The sequence below is a fragment of the Talpa occidentalis genome, unplaced genomic scaffold (genome assembly GCF_014898055.3).
Source record: "Talpa occidentalis isolate TD23 unplaced genomic scaffold, MPIMG_talOcc4v2.1 talOcc4.10, whole genome shotgun sequence".
Taxonomy (NCBI): Eukaryota; Metazoa; Chordata; class Mammalia; order Eulipotyphla; family Talpidae; genus Talpa; species Talpa occidentalis.
Genome location: NW_023600993.1, coordinates 68991910 through 69018768, shown reverse-complemented (window position 1 = coordinate 69018768; position 26859 = coordinate 68991910). Strand labels below are relative to the sequence as shown.

Sequence of the window (26859 nt, the reverse complement as noted above, 5' to 3'; positions counted from 1 at the left end):
TTGGGTTGTTTCCAGGATTTACCTATTGTAAATAGTGCTGCAATAAACATAGGGGTACAGGTGCTCTTTTGGATCAATGTTTTTGTGTCCTTTGGGTAGATCCCTAGGAGTGGAATTGCCAGCTTGTATGGTAGCTCCATTTTTAGTAGACTGAGGAACCTCCGGACAGCTTCCATAGCCGTTGGACCAATTTGCACTCCCACCGGCAATGTAGGAGAGTTCCTTTGTCACCACATCCTTGCCAACATTTGTTGTTGCTTGTTTTTTTGATATGTGCCATTTTTACTGGTGTAAGGTGGTATCTCAATGTGGTTTTAATTTGCATTTCCCTGATTATCAGGGATGTTGAACATTTTTTCATATGCCTATTGGCCATTTGCATTTCCTCTTTGGACAAATGTCTTTTAAGTTCTTCTGCCCATTTCTTGACTGGATTGTTTATTTTGTTTTTGTTGAGTTGTGTGAGTTCTTTGTATATATTTGCAATCAGGCCCTTATCAGTTGACTGGAGTGCAAAGATTTTTTCCCAATCAGTGGGGTGTCTCCCTGTTTTGGTTAATGTCTCTTTTGCTGTGCCAAAGCTAAGAAAAGTAGATTTTGAGTGGAAAGCAAATTAATCGGGAGCTTATCACACATGAAATAGCAAATGTGCACATGACACTTCACAAGTAAATGAAACAACCATATTAGGGTTCTCCAGACTAACAAACTTATAGGATGTTACATATACATAGATATGCATATACATATATAATACATATAAACATATGCCTATAATATATAAATATATATCATGAATAAATATATTCATGCATTTATTACAAGAATATACAATTGGGAAGGCAATCTCATCAATTAATAGTATTGGGGAAACAGAACAGGCACATATAAATGACTGAAACTGGACCACTATATTGTACAAGACACAAAAATTAATTCAAAATATCTTAAAGGGGCCTCCCTGGTGGTGCAGGTGGTTGAGCACAGCACTGTGGGGCTGTCTGCAGCCTCTGAAGTGTGGGTTCGATCCCGGCCAGCTGGGGAACTACCCACATGGTGCAGCAGACCTCTCCTGTCTCACCCACTGCCCCCCTCAGCAGTCTAACCTGTTGTGTTCCCTGCTCTGTTTCTGGTGAATCCTCTCACCCTCCCACACATCTGTCCTGTACCCCTGTTCTTTTATGCATGAATAAATAAATCTTTAAAAAAATATCTTAAAGACTTGAATGTAAAACTTGAAACCATAAAATACTATAAGGAAACATAACCAGAAAGCTCTTTGACATTGGTCTTGGCAAAGGTTTTTTTAATCTGACACCAAAAACAAAGGCAAGAAAAACAAAAATAAACAAGTGATACTACATCAAATTAAAAAGCTCCCACAGCAAAAGAAATCATTGACAAACTGAAAGGCAACCTACTGAATGGGAGGAAATATTTACAAATCATATTATCTGACAAGGGATCAATATTCCAAAAATTAAAATAATTCATACAACTCAATAGCAAAAACATAAACAATTTGGTTTTAAAATAGGCAGATCTGAATAGACCTTTTTAATTAATTTTTTTTATTGAGGTAGTGTTGGTGTTTTAGGGGTATGGGTTCACATCATACCATGCCTACACCAAAGCACCAATAAGCCACTGCCACAGTCCATTGGGCCCCTTTTACCCTCTGCTGCCTACTCTACCCACATCCTCCCTCTAGCAACCTCCGTTCTGTAGAAAGATTCCAAGGGTTTGTATTGGCTTGGTTTTGTTTCTTCCTTTGCTTTGTTTCTTTATATTCCACATAGTGAAGTCATCTGATTTTTGTATTTCTACTTCTGATTTATTTTACTTATCCTGCTAAGTTTCAATGCTTATAAAATCTCTATCTCTTTTGCTTCTTGAGCTCCGTGATGTTGTCCAGCTCTGTGGTTCTTGTCCACAGCGATTCCAACATGAGACTCACCCTCTTTTTTGATTTCTACAACAAACCTCATCCCAAGCCTGAGTCTGGTAGACTTTACTGGAAACACCGGCTGGGAAGGGTGTCACAAGCCTTAGCCATAATCCTCCAGACACCTTTCAGGTTCATTCTCCTTTCTACTTTACACCTCCCCTTCCACACACCCCCACCATTTTCTGAGTGCCCAAATCTCCAATTTTTGTATCTTTCTTATGTAAAACAATTTTAGCAGAGATATATAAAGCTGTGCAGTTCCCTATTTGTTTGTAGTCTTTCCTTTGCAAGGGATAGGAATGTAGCACAAACCGGCTTAGCAAAAAGAAGTTACTGCCTCATGGAATCAAAAGACAGGTTTAACTAACAAAATTGCAGGAAGAGGGATTTAGCTGTACTCAAAAACCACTGGAGTTAGGGATTTAAATTTGCTTCTCTCATTGCAGGCTGGCAACCGTCCAAACTCTTAATGTCTCGCTTTCAACCATCTGAGAGGGGATGCCTTACCTTCCTTATTGTGTAAAATTTAAAAATGCTGGGCAAGGCATATGAATGGCCCAACTTCTCCATTGTTCATCCCTGTACCCATTGCCTAAAGTATGTGTATTTCACTAAGAACACAGCTTGTCCTAAGAAACCCAAACACTTGATGAGGAGGGGCTGTTTCTAGGAGAAATGAGAGACTTCACCATAGGCAGAATACTCTGGAATAATTTTAACTATTGGGATGTAAACTATGGGATAACCATTTGTCTAATTTCCACACTACCAGTTTAAACAAAGTGGCATCAGACCACAGAGAAGGGGGGCAATGAATATTGCATGGCAGGAAGCTCAGAGAAATGCTTTCATAGAGGCCTCTTGAGGTGAGCCTTTAGGATTGAGTGTGATCTATCAAGCCAAGAGGGGATTCCAGGGAGAGAGACTTCCAGGCTTGAGAAAGTGGACATAAATACCTTCTCCTCTTTCAGACTTCTCCTTTCATATGCTGAAAAATGTATTTGAAACCATCAGAAAACAAAGGATAAAAATATCCTGTTAGTGCAAGAACAGAGGATTAAATGATCTTTGCTTGGACTGACTTACAAGCTGCTAGAAGACACAAGTGACTTAACCCCTCTACAACTTGGCTTTCTCATCTGTTACATAAAAGTAACAGTACCCCCAAAAGGCTCAAATGACTATTAAATGAGATAATCCCCTAGCCAAGGCGTTAGTACGCTGTAAATACTCAATGCTGGAGAGTGACATTAGTGATTATACTCAAATATAGCCGGAAGGCTGAATTAGAAAGTAAAAACACTGGCTAGATTCCATTCTGTAACTATTTAAGATGAATGAGTTGTGCAAACCAGCCATCATTAGTGCAAAATACTTGAAAATACGCCTTCTGATAGTACAGGTACATATTATGGCACAAAAACCGGGTGAAAATAGGAAGGAAAAATACAGTTAAGTTTAGATGCTTTCATTAGACTCGAATTGAAATGAATGAGAAAGAGGACATGACCAAACGGGCAAAGTGCTCCCTGGAGGTCTGCGGGGTGTGGCGATTCACCCCCCGAGAGTTTGGAGGCTGGGAGAGCTACGGATCCTGGGGGAGCTACGGCAAAGGCACCACCCAGGGGGCCCCGGGACTCAGCCGCGCTCCGCCTCGGGCTCCGAGCTGCGCACCTGGGAAAGCGAAGGCTCCAAGCCAGCGCAGCCGCACCGCTCGGCACCTGATCCGGGGCCCAGCCCCGCCCTAACAACCAATCGGCCCCTGCTCCCCCGGGTCCAGAGTCACCTAGACCCACCCGAGCCTCCTTCCCGGCTTCCCCAGCGGCGCTGCCGTGACACCACTTCCTGTCGCCGGCGCGCACGTGGGCGGAAGTGCCGGTTCCCGTAGCCGCGGCGCTCGCCCGTCTCTCTGGTTACGTTCGTCCGCGGGCCGGGCCAGCGCCTCCAGCTCGGCCTCAGCCATGGGAGTCCCGGCCTTCTTTCGCTGGCTCAGCCGCAAGTACCCGTCTATCATTGTCAACTGCGTGGAAGAGAAGGTAAGGAGGTGTCCGGCGGCCGCCACGCCACCCCCGGCACCCCCGGAGGATCTAGGCCGCGGCTTTTGGGGCCGGTCGCGCTCGCCCTGGAGGGAGCCTCGCCGGGGGGACTCGCGTTCCTGTCGCCCCCGCGGGCCGCCGCCGCCCGGCACGCGGTTGGCAGTGGCACCGGATTCGAGACCTTGGAAAATGGCCTTGATGGGGCGAGGGGCCGAGCGGGATGTGAACTAGCTGGAGGGCCGCACCTACCGTGCCGCTGGTTTCCCGGGACCGGAAGGCCCCGCCTCCGGCTTTTGTTTCCTCCGGGCGCCGCGCGCGGGGCTTTCAGAAGAGTCCGGGAGACTCTTAGGCCACTCGCTGAGCTGGCGGCTTGGGGAGGCGCTGGCGCTTCCCACCTTGTGACTACCTTGTAAATAAATGTCCGGCGGCAGGGGTTTCGTTGCTTACTGGCCGTGCCCACAAGGTTTTGTCCTAATATTGGAGGCCATTTGTTGTTGTCGGGTCTTAAGGTGAAAGAAAGCAGCGCGAAATGTCAGAGACAACTAGAATTCTGATCAATGCCTCCTCGCGGTGTCCCGCTGCTGAACAGGATGCCTGTTGAAATTTTCGCAAACCGTGGGTGCGCTTGAATGCACTTTTTGTTGATCCTTTGTAATGTGTAAATAGATTTTTTGGGGCCATTTTGAGGTTTGTATTTCCTTTTGCCAAGATTCCATCCGAGTTCGATTTTGTGCTTTACAATTAGAATTTTCTGGTTTGGAAAGGTTCAGGGGCATTGGCATATCCCCACCCCTTCGTTTTTGAAGAAGGCATCGGTCAGTCTGTGAACTTACATCGCTTACTTAGTTTGATGAGATCTAGATTTTTTGCTTAACTTCTGTCCAAGAAGGAACCTAAATTCTTGTTTTTATGACATCCCCACTATTCTTTGTTTTTCTCCGAGAAGCTTTTAAACGGAATGCTCGTTTCCTTTGATTTAGAAACTTTCTATCAGACTTTATTTGCATTTTACCTCTTTTGTGTTTTAAAAACTGTTTTGGTTCTCTTCATTTATTGATTTTAGATCTATTGAATTCTAGCTATGCTAGAAGAATATTTAACCACACATGCAACCCCTACCCCATCCTCCTCCTGGTAATAGAAAATAACTGTCTTTATTTCTTCTTTTGGTAAACTTTATGCTGTTAAGTAATGTGCCTTTATTTCTTATTCTGCCTGCTATTTCAGTCGACATAGAGCTACCAGATTTATTTATTTCTTCTTGAATGGGTGTTTATAGTTTATATCTTTTATAGATTTGCCATGTCATATAAAAGTAGCGGAACTTGTTGATATACAGTTACTCATGGATTTCCTTATTATCCTCTTGATGTCGGTAATATCTGTAGTGACGTCACCTCTCTCCTTCCTGATACTAATAATTTTGTCTTTTTTCCATTATCAGTTTGGCGACTTTCTCTACTCTTTTTCTGTTTTTATTTTGACTTTTCTTAATTTCTTATGCTCACTTTGGGTTTTAGCTTGCTTTTCTTGTCCTTGGTACTTGAAGTGGAAGTTGAGGTGATCGCTTTGATACATTCTTCTCTGATATAGTGCCATAAACTGTCTTCTGGTTACTGTTTCAGCTCCATGTGTCTTTATTTTCATTCTTTAACAAATGATATTTAATATCCCCTTTGATAACTTCTTTGGTCCATTACTTATTATTTAAAAATGTTAATTTTCAAATACTTGGGGGATTTCCCAGATCTTTTTTTTCTCCGTTTTTGAAGTCTAATTTAGATCCTTTGTCGGTGAACATACTTTATTTGAGTCGAATTTTTTTTTAAAGCTTATCAAATTTGTTTTATGGCTCAGAATATGGTCTTGTTAAGTGTTTCATTTTGACTTGAAAAAGACAGCTTCTGCTCTTGTTGGTTAAATGTTACCATTTACAGCTAGAAAATAGAAGATTTGAGTAACACTCTCTGATTTTCTGCATGTTTTTCCATCAATTATTGATAGGAGTATGGACATCTGAGTTTTGTGGATTTGTCTATTTATTTGAGTTCTGTTGGTTTTCACTCCTTGCACTTTGAAGCTCTTTTATTAGGTGCAGAAATCCTTAGGGCTGTTAAGACTTTTTGATGAATATTCCCCATTATCATTATAAATTAATGACTTTCTCTATCCCTTGGTACTACTTTGCTCAGAAATCTATTTTGTCTGGTATTAATATAACCAGACCTTTTGATTGGTGTTAGTTAGCATGGTGTATCTTTTTTCATACTTCGTCTTTCATTCTGTCTATGTCTTTAAAGTGTATATTTTGTAGGCAACATGCAGTTGAGTCTTGCTTTTTTAATACATTTTGATGATCTTTGCTCCTTTTTTTTTAGAGATTTATTTATGCTACAAGAACTGGGGTACAGACCAGAAGTGTGGGGGGTGATAGGATTCACCAGAGACAGAGTGGGAACAGAACAGGCAGATTGACTGAACTACACTGCTTGGGGGAGCAGCTTGTGAGACAGGAGAGGTCTGCTGTGCCATGTGGGTGGCTCCCTGGCCGGGAATCAAACTTGTGCTTCAGTGGCTGTGGATAGCTTCATAGGTTGTGTCTTAACCCCTTGTGCCACTAGGGACGCCCTTTGCTCCTTTTTTACTCAAGAAAAATATGTATACATAAAATTTATCATTCTAACCACTTTTAAGCATACAACTAAGTAGCATTAAATGCATTCATAATGTTGTGAAGCAGTAACCACTATTCAGTTTTAGGACTTTTTCATCATCTCAAACAGAAACTCTACCCATTCAACAATAATTCCCTGTTCTCCCTTCCCTTCTACTTTCTGTCTTATGAATTTGTCTATTATTGGTACCTAATATAAGTGAAATAATGTATTTCTCATTTTATGTCAGGCTTTTTTTTCATAGCATAATGTTTTTGAGCTTTATCTGTGTTTAGCATGTGTCAGGGGTTTAATACTTTTTGAATGAATAATTTCCCATTGTATCCTTATGTCATACTTTGTTTGAACACTTGTTTTTATCTTTTGATTTGTAAATTCTGCTATGAAATGGTTTACACAAGTATCTGTACATCAAATTAGTGCTTGTGTTTATATCTGTGATTGGTCCCTGCTTTCACTGTTTTGGGGTAGATATGTATGACCGGAATTGTTGGGTCATGATGGACTCCCCCCCCCCCAAGATTATTTATTTATACAAGCACTGGGTACAGTCAGAGAGTGAGAGAATTCACCAGAGCCAGAGTGGAGAGCAGAACAGGCAGACCGACGAAGTACACTGTTGAGGGAAGCAGCGGGCGGCAGGAGAGGTCAGTGCGCCATGTCGGATCCTCACCCCGGCCAGTGCTGCAGAGGCTGGAGGCAGCCTCGCAACCCAGTGCTCAACTGCTGCACCACCGGGGAGGCCCCATGATGGACTTTTAGGAACTACCAAACTCTTCTCCCAATCTCTGTCTTGTAATTGGGGCAGTTAGAACATTTACATTTAATATGATTATTGATAATTAAATTTAAACCTATCATCTTACTACTTGTTTTCAATCTTCATTGTTTTCATTTTTTTTTTTTAAGATTTATTTATTTATGCATACAAAAGCTGGCGTACAGGCCAGAGGTGTGGGGGGTGTGTGAGAGGATTCACCAGAGACAGAATGGGGAACAGAACAGGCAGACTGACTGAAATAAACTGCTGAGGGGAGCAGCTGGTGAGACAGGAGAGGTCTGCCTCGCCAGGCTCCCTGGCCGGCTGGGGATTGAACTGGTGCTACAGAGGCTGCGCATTGCTTCATAGTTCAGTGCTTAACCCCTTGTGCCACCAGGGAGGCCCCTATTTTCATTTTCTAATTCTGCTTTTGGCGTTTTTGTGATTCCATTATATCTTTTTTTTTTTTAACTACTTTTAATTCATTCAATCATCAGTTTCTTCACTTTGTGTCCTAGTTCATACAGTCCTCCAGTCAATAACTTCATGATTTGGGGAAAATGAATGAGCTCTCCTTAACTCTAAAGAACAGAAACTTCTTGCGTTAACATTGTACTGCTCTCCCTACAGTCCTCTGTTTATCTCTGTATGAGAGCTGAAATAAGCTGAAATAAGAGTGTCACCTTGTTTAACCTAAGCTAAAGATGTGTAAGTTGGTGAACTCAATTTCATCACTCTGTTCATGTTGGCAGATAACCAAGAGAGTACTGCAAGTATTGATTTGGGGATTACAAAAAAATGTTAGTAGGTGAATTTGCAAATAGGAATTCATGAATAATAATAAAGATTAGCTGTATATGTAGCACATGGGGTAGTTGTATGGATTAAATCAATTAGTACAAATGAAGTACCTCAGAATAGCCTTGCATAGAAGCATTTGATAGTTCAGAATTTTATCCAAGATAATGTTTATGTCCACTTAAAACTGGATATTTTTGTTTCTGACTCTTGGCAACATTGCCAGTGTAGAATTGTGCTCTTCCTATTATTATGTTGTAAAATCCAGGTTTTCTACCTTGCTTTTTTCCTTTCTCCCTTCTGTTTCATTGCTTACTTTTTTTTATGACCAGCAATGCTCTAAGGACAGGGAGGATGATAGTAAATAAGGGTGGTGTTGGCCTCTGTCCTTGGATTCTGTTTTCTTCAATATGATTATTTTTTGGAGCTGGCTACTCCAGCTGCACCCATTTGTAAATATATGAAAAACCTTTGAGTTACAAACTTAAAATGGAGAAATTGTGTAGTCAGTAATTCATGCTTTTTATTGGTATATTCACAGATGTGTGCATCACAGTCAATTGTTGAACAATTTTATGACCACCAGAGAAAATCTGTACCCTTTAGCTACTATCCCACTGTCCCTGCCAGTTACCTTCAGCCCTAAGCAGCTACTATTTTCTGTGTGTATAGAGTTCCCTATTCTGACTTTCATATGAACAAAATCATTCATAGTTTTTTTGGCTGATGTCTTTTACTTCATATTGTGTTTTCAGGACACATCCATGTTGTAGTATGTAGTTTAGTATGTCCTTTTTTATCAAATATTTTATTGTATGGCTTTACATTTTGTTTAGCCATTTGTGTGTTAATGGATAATTGGGTTATTCCACTTTTTGACTATTAGAATAATGCTACTACATCGGTATAAGTTTCTGTGTTGGCATGTTTTTAATTCTTCTGGGTATGTACCTAAAAGTAGAATTGCTGGGTTATGTGTCACTTTGTGTAATTATTTGAGGAACTGCTAGACTCTTTTCCAGAGTGGCTGCATTTTACATTCCTACCAGCAGTTTTTGAGGGTTCCAGTTTCTCTGCATTCTTTGTTAACACTTGTTACCTTTGTAACTTTAATATCTTAACCATATTAATGAGTATGAAGTGGTACTCATTGTGGTTTTGCTTTGCATTCCCCTGATGACTGATGATACTGAATATGTTTTCATTTCAGACAATCTTTTGCTTAGATTGTTTAATCCATTCACATTTAATGTTGATATAGTTGGATTTAAATTCGCCGTTTTACTTTTTGTTTCCTATATGGATTTTCTGATACAGCATTTTTATTTCGTTAGTGACTTTTAAAACTCTTTGAGGTCTTGAAGTGGTTGCTCTAGGGTTTACCATATACATCTCATCATCTTTAGATTTATACTAGCTTAATTCTAGTAATAAGTCGAATACTTGTACATACTTTGTTCCCATTTTTCCTTTTTTGATATATGTATTTGTGTGTGTGTATATATTAATGTTTTAAGCCTAACAGTGCAACATTGTAATTATTACTTCATCATCTGCAGTTATTTCCTTAGCCCTTTGCAATATTGCTTCCACCGACCTCCTTTTGGGCTGTTTCTGCTACTTAAAATATATTCTGTGTGATAGCCCAACTGTCCATTATACCATTGTATACATTTGTTTTTTAAATCACCTAAAGAAAGAAAGCATAAAAAGTATGCTTTATTGGAGTCATTTGCTTCCAGCTTGATGAAATTCTTTCACTATCCCTTGTAAATTGGGTCTGTTAGTAGCAAATCCTCTCAGTTTTTGTTTATCTGGCTAAGTCTTTATTTCCCCTTTAATTTTTTTAAACAGAATCTTTTCTGGATGTTATTTTCACTTAACATAATCACCTCAGAGCCATCCATATTGTTGCAAATGCCACTATTTCTTCTTTTTTCATAGCTGTGTAATAGTCCAGTGAGTATACAGTCCACAATTTCTTTATCCATTTGTTTGCTGAATGGCAGTTATTTTGGTGCCATGATTTGGCAGTTGTGGACAGCGCTTCTATGAACATAGGTGTGGGTAAATCTTTTCATATTAGAGTTTTCACATTATTTGGGAAAATACCTAATAGAGGTATTTGTTGGATCACATGACATTTCCATTTTTATTTTTCTTAAGAGATCTCACTACTGTTTTACACAGAGCTTGTGGAAGTGTCCCTTTTGTGTTCACTTGCATTCCCAGCAGCAGTGGGTGAGAGTTCCCTTTTTATTGCAATCATGCCAACATTTGTTGATTCCATTCTTTTTTATATGGGCCATTTTCACAGGGGTTAAGGGGTATCTCAGTATGGATTTGATTGCATTTCCCTTATAAATAAGCGATGTTGAACAATTTTTCATGTCTGTAGACCAACAGGATGTCTTTGTTAGAAAAGTATTTATGTCCTTTGCCCATTTTTTAATTGGGTTTTTGTTTTCGTGTTGGATTGTATCTTTGTAAATTCTGGAGACTAGGTCCTTGTCGATGTGTGATGTGCAATTTTTTTTCCCATTTTGTTTTTGTGGTTTCTTTTGAAGTACAAGACTTTTTAATTTCATGTTGTCCCTCTTTTTTCATCCCGCTTTTTTATTTTTGTTTTTGTTTCTCTTGTGGTTGTAGTTGAGTCTTCAAATACATCATTTTGGTAGATGTCCTGTAGTGTTTCTCCTGTTTTTTTTCCTTTCAAGTATTTTATGGTCTTGATTCTTATATCCACATCATTAACCTATTTCAAATTAATTTTTGTGTGTGGAGTTAAGTATGAGTTAAGGTTTTTGTGTATGGAGTTAAGTATATTTTCTTTTTTTTTTTTTTTTTTTGCAAGTGGCTATCCATGTTTCCTAGCACTGTTTATTAATGAGGCTACCTTTTCACCATTGTATGGCCTTAGCTACTTTGTCAGAGATTAACTGTCCATATTTGTGTAAGTTTACCTCTCACTTTCTATTCTTTTATATTGGTCTGCATTTCTGCTTTTGTTCTGGTACCATATTGTTTTAATTACTGTTGTTTTATAATATAGTTTGAAGTCAGGAAGTGTAATACCTCCCATTTTTCTTTTCTCTCAGGATTGTTTTGGCTATTTGGGGCCTTTTGTGTTTCTATATAAATTTTACAATTGTTTTATTTCCTTGAAAAGTCACTGATACTGTGGTATATTGCATTGAATCTGTAAACTGCTTTGGGTAATATGGGCATTTTAATGATGTTAGTTTTTCCAATATATGGGCATGGGCTATCTTTCCATTTTTTTTGTGTTTTTTATTTCCTTTAAACAGTTTTACAGGTTTTTTTTTTTTTTTTTTAGTACAAGCACTGGGTACAGTCGAAAGCGTGGGAGAGTAAGAGAATTCGCCAGAGCCAGAGCAAGGAACAGAACAGGCAGACTGACAAAGTACACTGCTGAGGGGAGCAGCGGGCGGCAGGAGAGGTCTGCACGCCATGTGGGACCCTCGGCCGGTGATCGAACTGGTGCTGCAGAGGCTGTGGGCAGCTTCGCAACCCAGCGCTCAATCGCTGCGCCACCAGGGAGGCCTCCAGAGTATTACAGTTTTTAATATATAGGTCCTTTGTTAACACCCAGGAATTTCATTCTTTTTGACATGGTTGTAAATGGGATTGTATTGCTTACTTCCCTTTCTTCTGATAGCTTGTTTGCATACAGAAATGCAACTGATTTTTGGTCTTAAGACTTTACTGTATTCATCTATTATTTCTGTAGTCATTTGGATTCTCTTATGCCTAATTACTTTTGACAGGACTTCTAATATTATGTTGAATATTAGAGGTGATAGTGAACATCCTTGTCTTGTTCCTGATTTAAGTGGAGATACTTTCAGTTTTTCACCATTGACTGTGATGTTGATTATGGGTTTGTCATACATGGCTTTTATAATGTTTCAGTAAATTGCATTTACTCCCATGTTATTGAATGTTTTTAATCATAAATGAATATTGAATTTTTCAGATGCTTTTTCAGTATCTGTCGAGATGATCATTGTGGTCTTTATATTCCTTTTTGTTGATAAGGGGAGTGACATTGATAGATTTGCATATGTTGAGCCAGCCTTGCATGGATAAAGCCTTCTTAGTCATGGTGGATGCTTCTCTTGATATGTTTGCTATATTTGGTTTGCTAGGTTTTTGTTAAAGATTTTTTATCTATGCTGATCAGAGATTTAGGTTTATACTTTTTTTTTTTTGTCCTGTCTTTTTAGTTTGGGGATCATGGTAGTTTTGGCCTCCTAGAATATGTTGGGGAGTTTTCCTCCCTCTTCAATTTTTTAAAGAGTTTGAGTTGGAGAGGTATTAGATCTTCTTTGAAGGCTTGGTAGAATTCACTGGAGAAGCCATCTAGCCCTGGGCGTTTGTTCTGAGGGAGACTTTTACCACTCTCAATTTCATCACTTGTGATTGGACTGTTTAAGCTGTTTCATCCTGGTTCAATCCTGGGAGGTTGTATGTGTCTAAAACTGGTTTGTTTGCATAGAGACTTGTAATGGGTTCTTATGATCATGTGTATTTTTTCTGATTCTCTTGTTTTGGGTTTACTCTCTTCTTCATAAACATAAGCTAATAGCTTGCCAATTTTATTTTTTCAAAGGACCAACTCTTAGTTGCATCGATCTTTTGGACATTTTCTTTCGTTTTCTATTTCATTTATTTCTGCTGCAGTTTCTTTATTCTACTGTTTTTGGGATGCGTTTGTTCTTTCTCTAGTTGTTGCAGCTGCAGTTAGAATGTTTATTTGAATTTTTTTTTTTTTTTTAAATGTAGACCTGTATTGCTATAAACTTCCCATTTGGAACTGCTTTTAGAACACAGGATAAGGTCCGGTATCTTGTGTCTACATTTTTATTAGTTTCTAGATACTTTTTGATCACTTCTTTGATTTCTTCATTGACCTGGGAATTGTCCCGAGGCCTTTTGTTTAATCTTCACATGTTTTGGTTTATTCCATGATTCATTTTGTGGTTATAGCATTAGAACCTTCTAGCTTTATGGCATAGTGGTCTGTGAAAATGTTTGATGTAAATTCTGTTTTTGTGTATTTACTGAGATATGTTTTATGTTCTACTACATGATCTGCTCTTAAGAATGTTCCATGTGTTGGGCCTCCCCGGTGGCGCAGCGGTTGAGCGCTGGGTTGCAAAGCTGCCCGCAGCTTCTGAGGCACCGGTTCTATCCCCGGCTGCTCCCCGGCCACCCAGAGGAGGGTCCCACATGGCACACAGACCTCTCCTGCCGCCTGCTGCTCCCCTCAGCAGTGTACTTCGGTCCTTCTGCCTGCTCTGCTCCCTGCTCTGGCTCTGGTGAATTCTCTCACCCTCCCGCACTTCTGACTGTACCCAGTGCTTGTATAAATAAAATATAAATAAATAAATCTTTAAAAAAAAAAGAATGTTCCATGTGTCTTAGAGAAGAAATGTATGGAAAGCTCTATAAATCCATCTGTTCTACTACTTCTTTTAAGGCCTATATTTCTTTGTTAATTTTCTGTCTGAATGATCTATCCCTTTGTGTCAATGGTGTGTTGAGGTCTCTGACCATGATTGTATTTTTGTAGATGTTAATAGTTGATTTATGTAACTAGGTGCTCCTGCATAAGGTGTATAAATATTAAAAGTTATCTCCTTGGTGAGTTGTTCCCTCGATCATTATATAGTGGCCATCTTTTTCTTTGATTACCTTTTTTCTGGTAGGAGAATAGTGTTTCTGCCCTTTCTAAGTTATTGGCATGTATGATCTTAACTCTTTTATATATAGTTTGTTTTTGTCTTTTAATGTTAAATGGGTCTCTTGTAAGCATAGTATAGATGGCATATTCTTTCTTGTACCAGTTCAAATCTGTTGATCCCCTCTAGTGAATTTTTTTATTTCTTTTTTTTTACTTCCTTTTAATATGATTTTTATCTTTGCTGACATTTTGTATTTGTACAAACTGTTATCATACTTTCTTTATTTCTTTAAAGTTACTTCTTTAGCTTTACTTCTATATTTTCTGTAAACATACATATAATAATAGCTCCTGTAGAATTTCTTATGTTATCTGACACCTGGAGAATCTCATGGACATTTTCTTTTATTTTCCTTTCCCCCTCTGTACAGGTCATAATTTTCTGTGTTTCTGCATGCCTGGTAGTTTTTTGCACTTGTTTTTATTTATGTATAGTATAGCAACTCTGGATGTATTGTATCAACTCTGGATGCTGTTCCCTTCCGAGCTTTTCCAAGACTTGTAATTGTTGTTCATTGATTTATCTGACTGGGTTATTTTATTTTATTTTTTTAAGATTCATTCATTCATTCATTTGTTCATTCATTTATACAAGCACTGGGTACAGTCAGAAGCACGGGAAGGTGAGAGAATTCACCAGAGCGGGGAGCAGAACAGGCAGAAGGACTGAAGTACACTGCTGAGGGGAGCAGCGGGTGACAGGAGAGGTCTGCGTGGGACTCTTGTTGGAGGCCGGGGATGGAAACCGGCGCTGCACAGGCTGCGGGCAGCTTCGCAGCCCAGCGCTCGACTACTGCACCATATTGCTCCCCAGGAAGGTACAGTTTGGAGCATACCCACAGCCATTCTTCCATTCTAACTTTGATCACACTCAGTACTTAAATTCCCCCAATTGAGGTCCATTGCTCTGTTGTTTTAAACAGTTCCTGGGGCATAAATTTCTTTGCGGACTAATTCAGTCAAATTGTGACTCTCTTGGCAGTAGTTTCTGAGATTAATGGTTGTTAATTGCTAATTAATGTTCCGCTTACCCCAGTAGTGCTTCTGTTCTGGTACAGCAGACCTCTGCAGATTCGCCTGCCTCCCTCAGCAGTGTACTTGGGTCAGTCTGCCTGTTCTGCTCCCCACTCTCTCTGGTGAATCCTCTCACCCCCCCACACCTCTGGCCTGTACCTCAGTTCTTCTATGCATAAATAAATAAAATCTTTAATAAAAAAATAAAGTGGCAGTATGGCAAGATGGGCACCACTTCTTCCCACAGTCCCTTCAAAGGAACCAGCTTGTGTGGCCCAATCCTTGAGCCATTGGAAGATGGTGTCATTGCACTTGATAATTCAGTGATCTTTGATAGAGGCCTTCTTTTTTTTTTCTTTTTTCTTTATATATATTTTACATCATTGATATTTTTCCCCCACCCTCATTGTTCATTTTTAAACAATGTTTGCTCCCCTTTCCCTCAGGTGTGGTCCCCACAGAATTTCCTTCACCAATTCACTGGTGCACCAGCATAGTCCTCTGTGTTCCTTCTCCCTCCCTCTTATCCCTCTCCCTCCTGGATGGATGCCTTCTGCACCTTAGAGGCTGTGATAACCATGCCAAAGCCCACTTCCAGCACCCAGCCCTCTTTGGAGGTGTTGCTAGTCAGTAATAACACATGCATGTATTGAAATCTCCCAGCTCTCCAAGCCTGGGATCTATAGGTTTGTGTTGGAGATAATAGGCTGCCAGTGCTAGCTGCCACATGGGGCTGCTGGCATAGAATTGACTGGAACATAGTTTGATGTGAAAATCATTTTAGGGGTTTACTTCAAAACCTGTGAAGGGGGCCTCCCCGGTGGCGCAGCGGTTGAGCGCTGGGTTGCGAAGCTGCCCGCAGCCTCTGCGGCGCCGGTTCGATCCCCGGCTGCTCCCCGGCCACCGGAGGAGGGTCCCACATGGCCCGCAGACCTCTCCTGCCGCCCGCTGCTCCTCTCAGCAGTGTACTTCGGTCCTTCTGCCTGCTCTGCTCCCTGCTCTGCTCCCTGCTCTGGCTCTGGTGAATTCTCTCACCCTCCCGCGCTTCTGACTGTACCCAGTGCTTGTATAAATAAATAAATAAAAATAAAATAAAATAAATCTTGGAAAAAAAAAAAGTTTAAAAAAAAAAAAAACAAAAAAACCTGTGAAGGGCCTCTCTGGTGGTGCAGTGGGTTGAGCGCAGTGCTGTGAAGCTGTCTGCAGCCTCTGCAGCGCCGGTTCAATTCCCGGCTGGCCAGGGAGATTCCCACAAGGCGTGACAGACCTCTCCTATCTTGCCCGCTGCTCCCCTCAGCAGTGTATTTCAGTCGTCTGCCTGTTCTGCTCCCCGCTCTGTCTGTGGTGAATCCTCTCACCTTCCCATGCCTCTGACCTGTATCCTAGTTCTTGTACGTATAAAAATAACTATATCTTTAAAAGAAAAAAACCTATGGAGTATATTTTTATGCAGATCCGCGATTTGTTTATTTGTACCATAATTAATCTTGATTTCTTGGCATCTTTGTGCACAAATAGAACAATTTTCCAGCTACGTATTTGAAATCCATATAGCCCTTCCTTTTTCCATGTAGTGAAGGAGAAATGGGCTTCCTGCTGGGCAGAGCTACCTTGACTGCCAAACCTTCTGTGTCAGTGTGCTTTGTATTTCACTTGGGAACGGCTAATCAGGCAAGGGACTTAAGGTTGTGTGTTCTCTGGGATTGCCTCTTAAGCTGCCCTGTCCACATGTGGCCTGAGAGGATGAAGGGAAAGGAGCATGCAGGGGTTCACCCACATGGTTTTTGAGTGGCTGTGCCGATGGTTCATGCAGAGGCTCTCCCAGAGTCCTCTTATTTTCTCCCACTTCTTGTCATCAAGAGCTCCTCTCAGCATGTTTTAATTGTACACTCCATTTTGTCAAATCTACTGGTTTTCTACATCTCAGGCATCCCTCATGATTTCTCAACAATAGAAGGTTCTTTTGGTTTTCTAGCATAGTTACACAACTGTGGTTATTTGGTTGCTTTTTAGCCTTTCATGTGGCCTGGGGGTAGAAAAGGTAGAACTGCAGTGTATGCTCCAGGTTATTGTCAAGAAAATCTAAAAATAATGAAACATTATTTGAAATGAATTGATTTTAGGTTTCAGAGTGGCTCTCCTTTTAGCTCCTCTTTGATTGGTTAAGAATCCCTTTTAAATCAGCAAGAGTTAAGGATCTGTCAAGTTGGCACTGTATTTGGCAAGGCTCTTGGGGAATGGTTTCCTTTGTTGAGCATCAAAATCCTCTTTTGAAGAAACAAACTCTAAATCTACATAATTAACTTCTGGATATATTTATAATAGTGCTGAGAGGAAAATATGTACAGTTTTTATATTGTGTATGCTTAAAGCTCTTTTCTCAGGGTGGGGCCTTCTGTATTCCCTTCCCCAGGCTGTATTTTCTAGGTAGTAGAAATAGCCATTGTCACGCAACTGTAACAGTGATTGACAAACAATAATATGCCTAGTGCTAGGCACTGGGGAGGAGATTAGCAAGCACTGACCTCTTTTGTAAGCAAAAGAGGTGTTTTTTTGAACACAGCCATTTTCGTTCATGTTTATAGTGGTTATAGCTTTTGCTCTTTACAAAGACAGTTATGAGTAGTTGAGATCATTTGGCCAACAAGTCTAAAATATTTTATTATCTGGCTTCCTAAGGAGCATAAAGAAGGTGGGTCTCGATTGCACTGAGTGTGGTATCTGCTGGGTACATGTTTGAAAGTTACCAGGGCCTCCCCTGGTGGCACAGTGGTTGAGCACCAGGCTACGAAGCTGCCCGCAGCCTCTGCAGCGCCGGTTCAATCCCTGGCTGCGAGGAGAGGGTCCCACATGACGTGACAGACCTCTCCTGCTGCGCCCACTGCTCCTCTCAGCAGTGTACTTTGTCAGTCTGCCTGTTCTGTTCCCCGCTCTGGCTCTGGTGGATTCTCTCACCCTCCTGCGCTTCTGACTGTACCCAGTGCTTGTATAAATAAATAAACAAACAAACAAACAAATAAATCTTTTTTAAAAAATTAAAGAAAGTTACCATTTTATCTTCTTCAGTGGACACCTCAAAACTCACCTTTTCCTCTTCTTATTACCCCTTACTCAATTCACTGCTTCTGATCAAACATTTCTTTCCAGTCTCGCAGCATCTATGTATTAAATGCTCTGATAACTTCTTCCCTGTTTTACCCTTAAGTCACTTTGATATCCTTTTCTCACAATTATAAAAACAAAACCCAGTCTTACTACCATTCTCTTTCTTTCAAAGATAACCACTGTCCTGAAATTGGTGTTTATCATTTCCTTGGTTTTTCCTCTGTGCTTTCACTATGCATGTATTCATCCCTGAACAATATCTAATATTGTGTCTATTTTATAACTTTCTATAAGTGGTATACTGTATGTGTTTATAGATTGCTCTTTTTTTGGCTTAATATTTGTGGCCATTCATTTCTATTTCTTTGAATCTTCTATGTGGCATTCCATTATATATGCACATTACAGTTTATTAATCCATTCTATGGGGTCTTTTCTCTTTTTTTCCTAATTGACCATTTATTTTTATTTTTTTAGCAACTTTATCATGGCAATTTATATCATATTTACCTGTTTAAAGTGTACAGTTTAGTGACTTTTAGTGTATATAGAGAGTTGTACAACAATCACCAATTTTAGAACATTTTCATTATTCCCAAAAAGTGTACCCACATTAGTCATTTCCTATCTCTCACCCTTCCTCCACTCTTCAGATTGGAGCTCATCTGTTTTTGTCTCTGGGTTTGTCTGTTCTGACTTTTTATCTAAATGGGATCTTTTGTGACTAGCTTTCACTTATCAGAATGTTTTTTGGTTTATCCATGATGTAGCATGTACATGATAGGTTTTTAAGTTTGCAAAGTTTTGCATTACAAATGACAGTGTATGTGTAGGAGAACTGTTGTTTTTGGCTGTATTTTATTAGTAGTAACAGTAGAAATTTATCTCATGTTCTTATCATTTGCTGAAGCTGAGTGTCTTCAGTAGCAAATAAAGCACAGTCCTTACCTTTTGAAGAACTCACTGTGTAGTTGGGTTAGAATGACTAATTATAAAGCCATGGAAGTACTGCAAGTGAATAAGCAAAATTATGAAGAAATGCAGAAGGAGGAGCAGTTCATTTTCCGGGGGTATGTGTATAAAGTGTTTTGGATTGAACGACATTTGATCTGAGTCTATACCCTGGAAAATTAATAACATTTCCAGAAGTGGATATTGGCAGGAAAGAAGAAGCGGTGTGCAAAGACAATGTGAAATGAAACAATGTTTTTCAAGAACTTAAGGAGAAATAGGATGGAACTAAACAGTATTGTGACAGGACAGGAGATAGTAATGGTCCAAGCTTATTGGTCTGCAATTGCTACAGCAAATCATTGGAAAAATTACACAAGATTAAGATACAGTCCTACTTGTATTTTAGGAAAAAAAAACTGACAGTGCAGCATGTAGATTAGAGACTGGAGAATCTAGAAATGGGAGAGTCTGTACAATTTTACTGATCTTTTAGGTGAGGAATGATGTTCTGGTATTTGTCATAGGAGTGGGAAAATAAAGTGATGGGGCATTTTTCATTAGGTTAAGTTGACAGGATTTATTGATAAAATGTGTAGTGAGGAATTCTAAGATTTATAGTATTACTCCTAATGATATCTTACTTGGGCAACTGAATGATTTAGGAATTTGATAAATATCCCCTACACAGTCAAGATTAACTTGTGTTGAAACTCTGTACAGATGAAGTATTTGCTTCATTTATTTTAAGGAGTAAGATAGCTTATCATGTACTTTAAAGATTACTAATATGTTGTATTTTCAGTTCAGACATGAAATCTAGGTTCATACTGAGCTTAAGATGTTTCAACTTCAGACATGAATAAATTATTATCACTTTTTCATAGCCAAAAGAATGCAATGGTGTAAAGATTCCTGTTGATGCCAGTAAACCTAATCCAAATGATGTGGAGTTTGATAATCTGTACTTGGATATGAATGGAATTATCCATCCCTGCACTCATCCCGAAGACAAGTATGTAGCCTGTTATGGTCACTGATATCACAAATTACAAAGAGTACTATATTATATTACGTTGTTTACTTATCATTATAGACCAGCACCAAAAAATGAGGATGAAATGATGGTTGCAATTTTTGAGTATATCGACAGACTTTTCAATATTGTAAGACCAAGACGACTTCTGTATATGGCAATAGACGGAGTGGTAAGTACTAAAATAATTAATTTAGAAGGTTCCTTTTTTCCCTTTTCTTGCTGTGTTTTCAGCTTCTGAACTGAAAGATAAATTATGAAAAATACTGATGAGTGAGTTTGGAAATAAAGCCTCATCTTTCAGCCATTCATTCAAACAATTTTTATGCCTGGCTTGTGCTAGAAATGCTGGGAGTGTTGGTAACTGCCCTTGCTTTGAAGGTTTATTACTAGAGGGACAGAAACATAGATAAATTAATGGGATTGGTTATTTTTGGAATTTATAGACACTTGATGTTACATGCTGGGCGCGGAGGGAAAGGGGGAGCAGTGCTGCTGAGGGGAGTAGGTGGGGAAGGCAACTTTGTCCTGTTTCTTGAAAAGTGAAGAATAGCTGGAGATGGGTGGGTGGTGGGGGTGGGGGGATGGAGGGACAGAGGTGGGAACTTCTTTTTCCTCAAATATTAGATAAACACGCTTTCCACACTCTTACTCACAGTGACACAGAGAGGCAACTGCGGGTGATGTAGATTGAAAAGAGTAGTAGTTTGTTGATTTGAGAAGGCCTTACCTGCCACACTCAGGAATTTGGATTTTATCTTAGAGGCAAGACAGTGCCCTATAATAATACCAAATAGCTTAGGTTATAAATGACCAGCAAACTATGTCAGGATTCAAGGACAGTTTAGGTAAATCATAACCCTAAATTTATTTAGTCATATGCAAATAGATTCTTTTTCTCTTTGATTTAGTCATCCTAGTGACTAATGAAACTATTTTTGAAAATCTAAAAAACTTTGGGTATAAGAATTTTTCTGGAAGGTTCTGTTTACTCAATGAAAAGCTGCCTAATAACTTGTTAAGTTGCACTTAAAGTGGGGTAAACAATAAAGGAAACACATATATGTCTTATTTGGAGCATATGCCATTTAATGTCCAAGTAAATTTCATGAAGCAAATCTTTAACTTTTATCCAATATGCTTTTACTACTAGATCAAGTATAAAATATGTGCATATTTGCATGCATATATACATATACACGTCTAGAACATATTTTTTGTTAAAATATAAATGTAGATTTTTAATACTTAGTGCATAAAAGAGTTAGATGGCCTCATTTTAGAAAGACTTTTAAAAGAATTTAAAATAACTTATTTTAGGTAAATGCAGGATATTTTAAATTCCCTTCCTGTGCCAAAATTGAGTTCAATAACATCAAAACTTTATAATTTATGTAGTTATTTAGGCCTTTCCAGTGTTTTAAATTAAATTTGGTTAAAATAATTTTAAAAAGTATTTTGGTTAAAATCTTGTTCCTTTCTAACTGCTTATTGTAAAGACGGCAGTAATTAATGAACCTTATTGTGGAAAATACAAAACAGAAACTCTTGATAGATTAAGCCATAGTTTTCTATTACTTTTAAGGGAATTATGAATCCCATGTGGAGACCAAATTTTTTTTTTTAAGGTGTGAACAAAGAGTATGTCTCCCTGATTCTGGTTCTGTAGCAACTGCTGATTCTAAGCTAATTGGATCTTTGAGCTAAGTGATCTTTGTGGATGTCTTCAAGCACTGTAACTCCATGGAACGCACATTAGGTTGTGCACCCTGCAGCATTAAGTGCTATGATTTCATGGAACGTTTATCTAGTTGGCATTGTTACTCCTGTGACTGAACTCAACTTTTAGGTTCTTGGTCTGATTTAAAGTTCTCAAGACTGTTTGACATGAAAGGATTGCTAGACATATTATTTACTTTTCTATTTCAGTATACTATTTTTATAAGAATTGGTTCAAACTAATGTACAGAACTTAGTATAACATCCTGTAACTATAAAATGCATATTTTTAGGCACCACGTGCTAAAATGAACCAGCAACGTTCGAGGAGGTTCAGAGCATCAAAAGAAGGAATGGAAGCCGCAGTAGAAAAGCAGCGAGTCAGGGAAGAAATACTGGCAAAAGGTAAAGAATATGCATCTTGAAATTGGACTTTTTACAAGATGAATGCAGAAATGGAAGGGTGGTAGCTTTCCTTTATGAATAGGTGATGTTTTTCATTTAATTAGAATCCCAGACTATTCAAGAAAAATTTATGTTGAGTAGTTTGTGGAAACTTTTACTCCCCTTAATAAACTTTATTTCCCAACTCTGTGGTCAAAAGGATATGGAAATAAAAGAAGGGAATTCTCACTGAGAGAGCAAATTGTCAACCTCTTTCAGGGCAAGTACAGCTTTCAGCTAACTTTCATCTTTCTGTAATGTAGAAATACATTAAGAGTGCTTACTATCTCTTTTTCCTGTGGCGGCTACTAGGAAGCTACAGTTCTATAAACATTTTTCTTAAATCAGTCTTGGTAGTTTACTTATCGCTTCCCCATAGATATGTATGGGATGAAGTCAGGACCTAAATTTACAGACTTTCACCAAGTCATAAACACTTTCAAAATAGGTTGATATAGGAGGCGCTGTACCCCCAGGATTTCCCCAACTTTGAAAGTAGGGGTGGGGATGCAGTCATCTTTGTAGCTCACTAAAGCTTGGAATTCCCAATGGGTATGTATATAGAAATTAAATTTCAGAGAGAAGAGAGGTCAAGGGGTCCTGATAACCACTGAGATTGATTCTTTTCCAAGATCCCCCTGTGTGAGATAGGGTGTGATTGTAGCAGGGTGATTTGTTTGGTGTTCTGTTAACCGTAATTTATTGACTCAGGCTATTGCTCTTGGCAGTTGAGAAAGATTTTTAGAGATGTCTTCTTTCTCAAAGATGCTATGAAATGTATTTGTGTTCTGGATAGCCAAATAGTGACATAGAGGAGAAAATGGAATTTTTTTATATCCCTCTAGCTGATAATTTCATTTTTTATATAAAGCTGTGGTAAACTCAACATTTTAATTTTATTTTTCATAGACACCTTTATCTTAAGAACTGTTACCAAATTCAACTCTTGATTTGTGTGTGCACATGTACTGCTGCACAGGGCATTAGGAAGAATATCATAATTTTTACATTATAATATAGCAAGATAGTATCTTTTATGTACCGTATTGTTTGAGAGTCATGTCAAAAATTAACTTAAATTTGAGTGGAGGATTCTTTGTTTTCTTCCCCAAAGGGGGAGCATTGTTCCTCAGATGAAAATACTTCTCTTTCTTTTGTATTTGTTGTTGTTGTTGTTCTGGGTTAATATTAAGTAATTCACTTTACTTATGAGATGAAGAAAACATTGCCTCTTTTTCTCCAGGTGGCTATCTTCCTCCAGAAGAAATAAAAGAAAGATTTGATAGCAACTGTATTACACCAGTAAGTAATCTCATACTTTGCTAGCTATTGCTAACTCTTAAATGATAGGTTAATTTATTTCCTTCTATCGTTTTAGGGAACTGAGTTCATGGACAATCTTGCTAAATGCCTTCGCTATTACATAGCTGATCGTTTAAATAATGACCCTGGGTGGAAAAATTTGACAGTAAGTTTCACATTTTGGTACTTCAGAAAGATTAGGGTGATCATCTAAGACTGTACTTTGATCTGACTGATACTATTTGTCCTTTTTCCCCCCATAAAATAGTAGTTGACTGTCAGAGGAAAAAGAAGATTCCAGGATTATTAGAAATGGGGTAGCTTGCATGCTCCAGTTTTAGACAGCGGAATTTTCTTTCAACGCCAATTTTTCCTCTTACCATTGCTATAAAGCCATAAAATGGGACTTCGGGTTTTTAAAATGTATATATGAGAAGGTAATTTTTAAATGAAAGTTTCTGTCAGTAGAAATCAAAATAAAGCAATATTAAAGTTGTGGGGCTCCCTTTAAAGTATGGCTATGTCCTGCTAAGTATGTAAGTAAAATCTAAACAAACTTTTATGTAATTTTAGGTCCTTAAGCTTGTTTTCCTATTAATTGAAAATTGTATTTAATGTGGAAAATTGTATTTAATGGGTGTCTTTTATTCACTACCCCTGGAGCTTATATGGGTAGCAGTGAGAATAGTTGAAACTTGTGAACTGTTTTTCTAATGACTAAGGCTGACCCAGACATTACATTTTTTATATTCCATGTAGTAAATTAATCGTGGAATGGTTTTTCTATTTAGCGTGTGTGCTCAGGCACATACACACCCCTTATTAAGAATTTCCAATTAATAAGACTTAATAGAATTACTTTAGTTTATTTTCAGATATTCACTTCTGTTGATTTTCATGCTAGAAAATTGGGATTGAGCTGAAAGTGTTGAAACTTTTTTATAGGTTATTTTATCTGATGCTAGTGCTCCTGGAGAAGGAGAACATAAAATCATGGATTACATTAGAAGACAAAGAGGTAAAAATCACTTGTAAACGGTTGATTATAGTATTCCACCCTTGTCCGCAGGAGAGACTTTTCTAAGGCTCTCAGTGGATACTTGAAACTGTAGATAGTACTTAACTCTATATACACCATGTTTTTTCCTGTACATAATAACCTATGATAAAGTTTGATATATAAACTGGGCACAGTAAGAGATTAGCAGCAATAACTAATAATAAAATAGAATAGAACAATTTTGTAACAGTATACTACAATAAAAATTATGTGAATGAGCTCTCTCAAAACTCTTTTCTATGCATTATATTTTTGGACTGTGGTTGACCACAGATAACTGAAACTATGGAAAGTGAAACCATGAATTATGAGGGATGACTTATTCTACTTAAAAAAAAAAAGCCATGTGTAGAAGATATTTAGCAAATGTGATATTCCTGTGATTCTCTCTCTCCCCTCTCTCTCTCTCTCTCTCTTTATATATATAAATACAAATACATTTCTCCCCTGTTTAGCTCAACCTAACCATGATCCAAACACTCATCATTGCTTATGTGGAGCAGATGGTAAGTTTTTTTGGAACCTGATTCTCTTGTTTTAAACCATAGCAAATCAATGGGTTGGTGTGTTGTAATGGATTTGTCATCATTGGCTGAAAATTATAAAATACCTTGCTTATTTCATGTTAAGGTGGAACTAATGTTGAGTTGTTTAAGCTATGATCGTGTTCACCCATCTTGAATTTTCTAAAAATTTTCAACCTTTTAATACTGCTGCACATACCTTGAAAATGGAAAATTTCTTGTCTGGATTCCCAAGCGGTAGTCTGTATTCTTAGTTCATGTATATGGAACACGTTGTTGGCTGAGAACCGCTAGGGCGTTTTAGGCTTTTTGGCTTTGCTGCTGCTACTCTATGTTCATTTGGGCTTTTCTTTACATTTGTGCCTCATGTTAAAGTCATGTCTATGTCTTTAGTTATGGTAAGGATCTTCTCAAAGTGCTCACTGTTCAGTGTTTTGTCCTTGTTGATTGATAGCTGATCTAATTATGCTCGGCCTTGCTACACACGAACCCAACTTTACCATTATTAGAGAAGAATTCAAACCAAACAAACCCAAACCATGTGGTCTTTGTAATCAGTTTGGACATGAGGTCAAGGACTGTGAAGGTTTGCCAAGAGAAAAGAAGGGAAAGGTAAGAACTTTGAGATGATAGTAGCTGCCTCATTTTTAAAAATTTATTCTTTTTATTGTGATAAAATGTACGAAATATACTATTTTTATCATTTTTAAATTCAGTGGTATTAAGTATACTTAGGCTGCCTTATTTTTGAAATGGATAAAGAGAAGACTGATTAGATTGTATCCATGCACTCTGTTAACCCTCAGAGAGATGTATCTTTTACAGTGCTTTAAAACAAATACGCGTTCAGAAGCATGCACACACTCAATTTTTTTGTGCTCTTTTTCTAACATAACTTACCTTTATGATGCTCAGGTGACATAGGTAATAATGCCCATTGAACATGATTTGTTTGTAGAAGTTATTTGTTTTAAATGGTTATTTTTAAAAGGAACTACTAATCAAATATTTTAAGTTTCTTGATACTTCTAATTACTCCTAGTTTCTGTATATTTTGGGCTCATTTGATTATAGCCAGTCCCCTTTGAAGAAGTTTCTATCTGTTTTAAGATTATGGTGCCTCTTTAAAAGAAATGTTGAGGGGGGGAAAAAAAAAGCACGTAAGAAATAACACTATATGATTTCATATTTGTAACAAATAAATATTTGTGTTTCAGCATATATCTTCACAGAGAAGGCTGTAGGTCCATCTGCATCACAAAGTGTTAATATTAGTTGGATTGTAGGTCAGAGGTTGGCAAACCATGGCACTCTGGATTTCACCAATGAACTAAGAATGTTATTTACATTTTTAAAGGGTTATAAAAACAATAAAACTTGAGACTATGTATCAGGACTGTATTTGTCCTTCATATCCTAAAATAGTTACTGTCTGACCCTTTGCAAAAAAATGGATTATTTGGTGCTTTTATTTTTATTGGTGGCTTATTTTTAAAATGTTTTGGTTAAGTTCCTTTTAATTTAATACATGTAACACTAAAATGGATCGTCCGTTAGAAAAAACCATGTTTGTTTGCTTGGGAAAAAATACAGGGTTAGAGTAGACTTGTTTAATCTGTTCTTTCTTGCAGCATGATGAACTTGCAGATAGTCTTCCTTGTGCTGAAGGAGAGTTCATCTTCCTTCGTCTTAACGTTCTCCGTGAGGTATGTGGCAGTGA

General features: G+C 38.3%; 1 protein-coding gene across 2 annotated transcripts in view; it reads left to right on the top strand.

Moving 5' to 3' along the window:
• Positions 1 to 3811: 3811 nt before the first annotated feature.
• Positions 3812 to 26859, top strand: part of XRN2 (5'-3' exoribonuclease 2) — an 81137-nt gene continuing 58089 nt past the window's right edge. Inside the window, exons 1-10 of one of the 2 annotated variants that reach the window (XM_037493887.2) lie at positions 3812 to 3984; positions 19942 to 20069; positions 20151 to 20262; positions 22103 to 22214; positions 23497 to 23555; positions 23632 to 23721; positions 24501 to 24573; positions 25071 to 25121; positions 25594 to 25751; positions 26771 to 26845. In XM_037493887.2, coding sequence (XP_037349784.1) covers positions 3910 to 3984; positions 19942 to 20069; positions 20151 to 20262; positions 22103 to 22214; positions 23497 to 23555; positions 23632 to 23721; positions 24501 to 24573; positions 25071 to 25121; positions 25594 to 25751; positions 26771 to 26845 — 933 coding nt within the window. In that variant the 5' untranslated portion in view covers positions 3812 to 3909. The remainder of the gene's footprint in view (positions 3985 to 19941; positions 20070 to 20150; positions 20263 to 22102; positions 22215 to 23496; positions 23556 to 23631; positions 23722 to 24500; positions 24574 to 25070; positions 25122 to 25593; positions 25752 to 26770; positions 26846 to 26859) is intronic. The other variant, XM_037493879.2, reaches the window with a different exon arrangement.